The following is a 9,682-nucleotide window of genomic DNA, read 5'->3' as shown; positions in this document are numbered from 1 at the left end:
GTCAAAGACAAAATTATAGAATCAACAGATAATTTAATCAAAGACAGTAACAATAGGACAACACACTCACTCTTTTTTTGTACAGCCAAAACCAGTACTTGGAGGCAAATTTATCTCTCTAAACACCCTCAACAACAGAACAATGGATTGGACATGTAACTAAAAAGGGGGTGAGAATAGGAAAGGAAAAAAATATCAACAAAACCCCACTAGACACAAAAATAAAAATTAAAACAGAAAACAGAAAATGAAAAGAAAAACAATTGAATTAATAAACAAATCTAGGGGAAACTGGTTAAAATAACTAATAACATAGATTAGCTATTAGCTAATATGATAAAGAAAAGAGGAAATTACATTAAAATAAAAAAAGAATAATGAACAAATGAAGAGACATAAAATTATTAAAAATATTTTGCCTAATTTTGTAGCAAAACTGATAAATAACCCAATCTGAGATAAATAAATTGAAAATGGTGTAGCAGAACTCCCAAAATGAGAAGGCAGGAAACCAAGATTGAATGGATTAATAGGTGAATTCTATTAAACATTTGGTGAATAATTAATTCCAATATTGCATAAGTTATTTCCAGAAATAGAGAAAGAGAGCATCTTGCTAAATTTTTCCTATGGTACACACATAGTACTGATACATAAACCAAAGGGAGACAAAGCAGAGAAAGAAAATTATAGGCCAATATCCATAATGCTTATTGATGTAAAAAATGTCACAGAAGATATTAGCAAAGAGTATACAATATGTTTAGAGATATATACTATGATAATGTTGGACCAGAAATCTGGGGTTTGTTCAATAGTAGGTAAATTTTAAACATAGTGGACCACCTTAATAAAAAAAAATCACAAAACTATATCAGTAGATGTAGAAAATAAAGCTTTTGACAATATCTAATACCCCTTTATATTAAAATATTATAGAGATTAAGGACAAATGGACCATCTGTCTAAATCTAAGTTATAATATCTGTAATGGATTAAATCTAGAGGCATTTCCAGTCATAAAAATAATAGCTAGTGTAGCAGGGCTATCCCCTCCACGTAGCTTGAGGCTGTCTTATATGGCTCGAAGGGAGGCAGATTAGGCATCATCATCTGGAGGGGCTGGAGCCCCAATAATTTCAATTCCCCTTTAGGGCACTAAGGAGCCCTAGAGGAGGAGGAAAATAGTTAAATGTAACCTAGATGACTTTTAGGCAATGAGGGCCAGGGTGACCTGTGGTATACTAGCATTCATATAGCACTTTCAGGATCTACAAAACACTTTCCATAGAATATCTCACTTGATCCTTAACAAGCTCAGTGATGTAGGTGTTTCTGTACAGCCATTCCCATTGTACAGTCCAGGAACATGCAGATGAGAGGCTAATAACTTGCTCAGATCATATAGCTCATATATGTCTGACTCAAAGGACAGACTAAGGTCTTCCTGGTTTCAAGACCAGAGTGTTCTCCACTATGCTACCTAGCTGCCCCAACAATATGAGTAAAGTAAGGCTGTCTATTGTCTTGACTCTTATATGACATAAACATATTAACAAGACATGAAAAATAAATTTAAGGAATAAGCGTAGGGAAAGAGAAAACAAGACCATCACTTTTGTAGTTGAAATAATGATTTATTAGACAACCCAAAAGATTCAACTAAAATTTATTGAAACAATTAATAACTTCAGCAAAAAATTGGAATATTAGATGAACCTATATAAATTGTTATCCTTTCTTATATTTCCAACAAAACTTATCAACAAGGGACATAAAAGAAAATTCCACTCAAAATAATTTGAGATTGTCTAAAATATCTGTCAGTCAACCTACCAAGATAGAGAAATAATAATAATAGCTAACATTTATATAGCACTTTAAGTTGCAAAGTGCTTTACAAATATTATGTTATTTGATTCTCACAAAAAAACCTGGGAGGCAAGTGCTGTTAATACCCCCATTTTACAAATGAGGAAATTGAGGTTGAGAGAAGTTAAATGATTTGCCTAAGGTCATGCAGGATTTGTGAGGCAGGACTATTTGAGCCAGAGTTTGAACTCAGGTCTTCCTGACTTCAGCTAGAAGTTACTCTTTACCAAAAGAGAAGGAGGTAGAGATAGGAACCTGACCTATGATTTTGTTTTTATATGAAACTTCCAGGCAACAAATCTCCCTTAACCGTTGCAGGTAGGTACTTTGCCTATAATTTATTGTTTTAAAAAGTTATATTTGAGAACTTGAACGACTTGTCCAGGATCACACAGTCAGTATGACAGATGCAGAGTAAAGATTTAAGTAATTAGGCTGATGTTCATCGGTAATTAAATTAGGTATTTTATTGCCAAAATAATAATAATGACAATACTGCAGCACCAAACTGCCACAAGGTTACTTTATAGAACAAGACAAAATAACAACAAAATACATCTTTAGAAAAAAAGAAAATGTCAAGAATGTAAAACAAAATAATTGAAAAAAGTTGGAAAGAATAGAGTCTTTCAGTACCAGATGGCACACTACATCACAGAGCAGTAACCACTGAAAGCATTCGGTACTGATTTTAGGGAAAAAAAAATATGATCAAGAGCAGAGGATACTAGGTACAGAAGACCCAGAAGCAGTAGAACATAGTATTTTATTGTTTAATAACTCCTGGTATTTAATTACTGGGGTAAGCACTCACTACTCAGCAAAAGGTATTGGGAAAAGCAGAAAGCAGTTTGGCAGAAATTAGGTTAAGATTCAAGATTTAAACCTTATGCCTCAGTAAAATCCAAAGGGACACCTGGTTTAGATTTTTTTTAAATCTTATCATAAACTAATTAGAAATGCAAAGAAGGAGATTCCTTTCACACCTATGGACTTGGAGAGAGTTCTGGACCAACCAGGGATAAGGAAGAAGGACTGAATGAATGAATGAAACATTGCCAGCTCTCAAGGACCTTACACACTAATAGGAGATACAGTGTATTTATCTATGTAATAGAAACTAGCCTGGCCCTCACTGCCTAAAGGCTAGGTATGTTACATCTCATTCCAAAGCTCTCTAGTATGCTTAAGGGGCTTTGGAAAGTGTATGGACTCTCTGCCCCATACCCTGGTTCAGTTTAAATCCCAGGCACATTTCTTGGGGCTACAGGGTCTAAAGGAGAGAGTAGGAAGAAGGATGCCCTTTTTTCCTTACTTGTTCAGTTCATGACTTCTGTGCTGAAGGTTAAACTTTACCCTTTCTGGAAAGGGAGGGAGAATGTCCCAGGCTGGAAATTTGAAAGAAAGAGCTTGTTCTATCCACACAGCCAATCTAAGGAGGCTACTTTCATGCATGTGCTAGATGAATGCAGGGTGTTTTCTCCCAGAAGCAGGATGCCTCCATGCTAGGAAATATGGGAATGCTCCAAAGTTACCATTACATAGAGAATAGATATAAACAGGGCAAATATAAAGCAATTAAATACAAGGGAGTTAGGGAGGAAGAGTACTAGCAATTGGGGGGCAGGAATAAGGAAAGACTTTATTCAGAATGCAGTATTTGAATAGCCTTATGAAGAAAGAAAGGAATTTTGTGAGACAGAGGTGAGGAAGGAATGAATTCCAGCATCTAGTGATGGGTGTGTGTGTGTGTGTGTGTGTGTGGGAAGGGTGACCAGTGCAAATAACTCTTGAATCACATGTAGTGAGGACCTCATGTTCTGGGCATTAACTTCAACTTATAAAAAGCTGTAAATAGCATTTCTTTGTGGTTTCATCCTCCTAGTTAGATGCTCAGAAAATACTGATGAAGAGGAATTTTATTGAGTTTGTTAAGGTCCCATGCATGATATGCCAAGACATCTTATCCAAGAGGGGTAATGGGCCTCTACCCTTGTATGGCCCTGATACATTATCCCTGAGTGCTTTGCCAGGCAGAAAAACTCTAAGCACATTGCAGATCTGAAGAAATGATACAGTGAAAATCACAGTGGGGAAAGGGGAGAATCTAGAAAATAAGCTTCTTGGGGGAAAAGTGATTTGTGCATTTTAAAGTGTGATCCAAATGGGAATTATCATCGTTACTGTTAATAGAACTTTGAAAAATCAGTTCTCCAAAGCCTATTGCGACATGTAGGTAACCCTGAGTAATTCTAGCAATGTGCAAGCTTTGGCAAGTTCAATCATACTGGGTATGGTAAGTGAAAAGCTGATCCTGCTGTTTGAGGATGAGCCTTGGGAAATTCCCCTTCTCTTGCACCAAACCCCATTTCTCTCCACCCTAGTTCAGGCACTTCTGACCTCCTGCCTAGATTATTGCCCCAGCTTTCTGACTGGTCTTCCTGCATCCTATCTCTCCCTACTCCACTCTAGCCTACACATTACTGCCAGAACCATTTGCCTTAAGAGTAATCCCTAAATGCCAGTAGTTCCTTGCTGCTTGATGACAAGGATTTTTAAGCTTTTTTGTCTTATAGACCCTTTTGACAGTCTGGTAAAACCTATTGACCCTTCTCAGAATAATTATTAAACAAAATTAAAAATTGGAAGAAATGAAAATATATAGACATAGGTTAAGAAGCCTTGTTCTTAGATAAGCTCCTTGAGGTCAAGAATTGCTCACTGTGGAGTGTATGGGGTGGTGTGTGTGTGTGTGTGTGTGTGTGTGTGTGTGTGTGTGTGTGTAATATGTATTCTCTGGTCCTCTCTGTTATGGACAGGTAGGCTACATTTCTCCTCAGGCTTCTAGGACACCCTTTAGAATTTAAAGAGTTTCCTATTTTCTCTTGCCATTGGCTTGATCCCCTACTGGCTGTGTATCCCCATTTTAGTGGGTCGATGGTTGGTATTCCCAGTTCCATTTAATCACTTAGCAGTGAGTAACTATTACAAAAGAATATATACTTGAAGATAGAGTGAAAACAAATATACCAACATTGCTCCCAATACCTCCTTGGCAAATTTGCCCCACACCACCTTGGTGTCTGAGTTTGGGTTGGGGATTAGGCTTATTATAATTTAGCTTAGTTCCTCCATAGCACAACCAAGTTCATGTGCAGATGTTGCATGATTAGAGACTAACCTTCCACTGAGCCGTAGTATCAAAGGTCACTGCTGGAGATCATTTTATTGACTGCAAAACTTTGTCTGAATCCACACTCCTAGATTCCTGTGGCTCACTTTTTTCAAGGTTGTAGACTCCACTCCTTGCTCTTAAAGTGGAAAGAAATGAATGAGAAGGCCAAGGAGGTCCCATTTCTCTGGTAAGCCATTTGATCTCAGAGAGGACAGGGCCATGGCTCTTCCCCTTAGGACACAATCTCTCACTGGACACCATCGACCATCCAAGCACAGCTGAAGACAATGAGGAGAAGGAAAGCTGACTCAAGCCTTTTGGAAAGAGTGAACAGTTCTGGTGATCTGGCCAAAAGAAGAAGGCTTTGTAGCCAGCCACCTGGAAGCAGTTACAGAATGTCTCCACAAGACGCTTCATTTACACATTATCGAGATTCTCCAGGAAGAAACTTGCCCATGTTTTCCCCATGGAGAGAGGTCACCTGCTTTCTGACATCCTCCATGTGAAGGCACTTTGTGCCTGTCCCGTACCCCCATTACATAGATACTATGTTATAGGTTTTAAGAGGCAGTGTCATGGTGGACAGAAAGCCAGTCTCAGGCCTGTGAAGACCCGAGTTCAATTCTCACTTCTTCCATTTACTGGCTCTATGACATCAGGCACTTAATCTATCCAGTGCTCTAGGTCAAACTTCTGTGAAGTTTGGATTCAGTCAAAGGGCTGCACCTGAGGACCTTGAGGGCCACATGTGACCTCAAGGCTGAAGGTTTCCCACCCCTGCACTAGGTAAATCCCTCCAACTCTCTAGGAAGAGAGGGTGAACACTTGCCTAGTTAGAAGGAGTTTCATCATTCAAGATTTCCCGTACAAATGAAAGTAGACGTTGAGTCTCTATCCTTAGAAGGATAGAGACTCATCCACCTCAACTCCTTAAGTTAACAGAGGACATGACTGAGGCTCAGAAAAGGAGAACAACTTGCTCAAGATCACATTAGAGGTAAGTAATAACGGAGCTTAGAATGACATGTAGGTCCTCTACTCTGGACGCAGGGCTCATTCTCATATGTCACTGACATTATTTCAGCAAACACATATGAATCACCTACTGTTTGCAGATGTCTGTGCTACATGATGGGCCATGATCGATGGCTTTCAGTTTTCCTTGGTAGCTGTCCTCCTGGTATTTATAGTTTGTCAGTGTTCAAAGACATGTTGAAGACTCTCAAAATGGTTTTAAAAGAGAGCCCCCCCCCCTTTTTGAGGCAAATAGTAGAGCAATGGACCTGGAGTCAGGGAGACCTAAGGTCAATTCCTACCTTAGACACTCACTAGGTGTACGACCCCAGGCAAGACTCTTAACCACTCTATACCTCAGTCTCCTCAACTGTAAAATGGGCATAAGAGTAGCATTACCTTTCAAGGTTATTGGGAGGATCAAATGATATAATATTTGTAGAAAGAGCTTAGCATAGTACCTGGCACATATAATTGCTTCTTATCTCCCTCCCCTCCCTCATTTCTAAAATAAGTGTTATTTTAAACGACTAGAATTGATCTCCCTCTTGAACTTGCTCGCTCTTTCAGATTTCCTAGGAGTGCGTCTATGTATTCTGAAGTGTTCACATCTACAGACACATTTCTTTGAGAGTGTGAGGGAATAAAATGGGCTGGGTGCTAGAGGATAGAGTGACAGGCCCTCAATATGCTTCCCGATTTAGGCCAGGAAACTGAGAAGCTTGCTCCTTTGTTCCTGTTTTTGTTTCTACAATCAATCAATCAACCAACTAAAATTCATTTAGCATTCAACTGCGTGCCAGTCCTGTATTCTGGTCATGTGGCCTGTTAGAGACAGAAGTTTAAGGCGGAGGACATCAGTAGAGAGATCAGCATTGACAACACCTATGAATGGTGTCTGATCTCAGAATGGGACAAGATGGGGTGAGGTGTCTAAGTATAAATACTGCAGAGAATATCTAGAGGAGGCTATCAGGTTGGTGAACAGCCTTGCCAACGGAACAAAGGAAGATCCTGGGGAAGAAGTTGGGACACTTAGCTTGAAGTAGAGACTTGTGGGGAAAAAAAGCAAAGCTGGTAGCCTCTTCAAAGTTTTGGAGGGCTGACCCTCAAATGAGGGATGGAATATCTCCGCTTGATCCCAGAGGGCAAAACTAGTTATTGTGGGTGGAATTTGCAATCAGGAAGATTTCTGCTGGACGTTAAGGCAAGATTCTGAGCAATTACAGCTGTCCGAAAGCAAGACTGGTTTCCTGGGGGATGCAGTGGCTTTCCAGGCTCCCAGCAGAGTATGCCAAAGAAGGGTATGTTATCCAGATCCTGGGTCAACTAGGTGATCCCTATCCTTTTCTATCTCATAGCTCTAGGCTTTCAGAAGTTGGAGTCCTTACTCAATATGTAAGGGCATTAGTTTTAGAGCTTTCTATGCACATATATAGGAGAGAGAAAATAAAGAGGTTGATATCAATAGGATAATAGACCACTTACCAAATTTTCTTTGCTCCTAGTACTACCTGGGAACCTGCATATCCCAGGCTGAGAGCCCAGATGGCCTCTGAATTCCCTTCCTAACCTAAAATTCTGACAGACTAGTCATTCAGACAGACAGACATGTCGGCAGGCAGGCAGATACACAGTCGGATTCGGAGTTTGGGATGAGCGCATCACATTCGCAGGATGCAGGATTTGCTCTGCCCGCCCCCGCCCTGCCCCCATCCTCCCGGACTCCACAGCCCAGTGGGTCTAGGCTGAAAACTTTGGGCCAATCAGAGCCCAGCATCCTCAGGGCCGCCGGCGCTGGGGCCTCCTCCTGGCCGAGTCGCAGCTATAGCCGGGACCGGGGGCCCTTGTCTGGAGCCAGAACCAGAGGTAGAGCCGGGCCGGGGCTCGGAGCGGCGCGGGTCGTGTGCGCAGCTGCTCCGACCCCGCTGCTCTGTGGGTCCCAGCTCCCCCTTGGCCTTGGCCGTGGCCGTGACCGTGGTAGCAGCGGGGCCCAGGCCGGTCCGGGCTCAGCCAGGTCGCTGAGCTCTCGGGCTCTCTCCAGCGGGACCATGCTGGGCATGTATGTGCCCGACAGGTTTGCGCTCAAATCTTCCCAAGTTCAGGACGGGATGGGGCTTTACACAGCCCGAAGAGTGAGAAAGGTGGGTGCCCGACCCCTGCCCGCTTGCTTCCTTCCCTTCCTCCTTCCTTTCCTCTCTCCCTGTCTTCCCTTCCTTCTGCTTCCGCTGCCCACTCCCAGGAATGGGAGCCTGCCCCCAGAGGAGGAGACTGAGTGCGTGAGGCCGAGCAGGCCGGCGGGGCTGGGGGGCTCCTGCGAGATGCCGCCCCAGCCTGAGATTCAACCTCTGTGCCAGCCCTGGGGTGCCACGTAGGAGAGGGCTGGCGCGCCCTCTCGCCTCTCGGGTCCAGCTTCTTTTGCACGTTTCCAGGGAAGAAACTTCTTCCTGACTTCGGTCACCAGAGCCTTTAACTTTCTCTAGTCTCCAAGGATCTGGAGGAAAGGCTTCTGGCTAAAGAAGGAATCTGCCGCTCTAGGAGGAAATCAATGAGCAAGAACTTACAGAGAGCTTGCTTACCTGTGTGGTTCAGTAAGTGACCAAAGGGCAGGCCTGGAGGCCAAGTGGACCTGGATTCAAGTCACGCCCCGACCACCTCGGTGCTCTCACAACTCTGAGATTCTAAGTTGAAAAGGTGCTAACCTGCAATGGTAGGAGTTTCCTTACCTGGGAGTTCCCTAAACTAGTTAAATAACCACCATAGCACCCATCCCTAATTAGCTGGCTAAGATACAAAATGATGCCTTAGCCATCTTCACGTGGGAACACCACACACATCAGCAGAAATGAAGTAAATACAGATACAAGGGCTGGGGGGTGGGGTGGAGGGAGAGACAGCCTCAAGGACCATCAAGGAAGGTGAAGTCTGGAGTTGAAGTGAACTTTGAAGGAGTCTAGGGATGTGGAGCAACCTTATTGCAAAAGGGGAAGTAAGAGGAAGGGGAAAGAGACGGAGATTTATTGTAAGAGGACCTGGGTTCAAATCTCCGCATACTGCCTTTGTGACCCTGTGGTTTAAAACATATGGTACATCCTATCTCCCGATCAGGGTGCCTGCTGCTTCAGTCTGGCTGGTTTGTCTGTCCTCTTGTAAGGAAGACGTAGATTTGAATTCCACCTGGGATGCTAACTAACTTAGGGATGCGGGGCAAGTCAGTCACTTAATCCGTATCTTTGCACCAGCTGTGCTTTGTATGCAAAACTTTCTCCTTATCTCCATCTCTTGGAACACCTAGCTCCTTTCAAGATTCAGCTCAAATCCCGATTCCTTGAAGACTTCTTTCCAGATTCCTTTAGCGGTTAGTGCTCTGCCCTCTAGTCAATGTATATTTATTTTGTATATAACTGGTTTTTACTTATTTGTGAACTTGGAGATCTCCTGGTAGAATGCACACTCCTTGAGGACAGGGCTGTCTCATTTTTGTATTATCATCTCTATTTTCAGAATACTTTCTGTCCCATAGATGCATAATAAATATTTGTTGATTGTATGGCATTGAATGTCATTGAAAAATCTTAAAGTGCTAGGTAAATGGCAGTTATGAGGGTGCTGATGGGGAAG

General features: G+C 42.3%; 1 protein-coding gene across 1 annotated transcript in view; it reads left to right on the top strand.

Moving 5' to 3' along the window:
* The first annotated feature begins 7,858 nt into the window (after positions 1–7,858).
* The window catches only part of PRDM5 (PR/SET domain 5), a 181,208-nt gene continuing 179,384 nt past the window's right edge, over positions 7,859–9,682 (top strand). The window contains 1 exon segment of the mRNA XM_021008339.2: positions 7,859–8,205. Within this exon segment, the coding sequence (XP_020863998.1) occupies positions 8,113–8,205 (93 nt within the window). The 5' untranslated portion in view covers positions 7,859–8,112.

The sequence above is a fragment of the Phascolarctos cinereus genome, unplaced genomic scaffold, assembly GCF_003287225.1.
Source record: "Phascolarctos cinereus isolate Bilbo 61053 unplaced genomic scaffold, phaCin_HiC Scaffold_9;HRSCAF=440, whole genome shotgun sequence".
Classification (NCBI taxonomy): Eukaryota; Metazoa; Chordata; class Mammalia; order Diprotodontia; family Phascolarctidae; genus Phascolarctos; species Phascolarctos cinereus.
The sequence above is the reverse complement of the archived record's forward strand: the minus strand, read 5'-3'. Positions and strand labels throughout refer to the sequence as shown.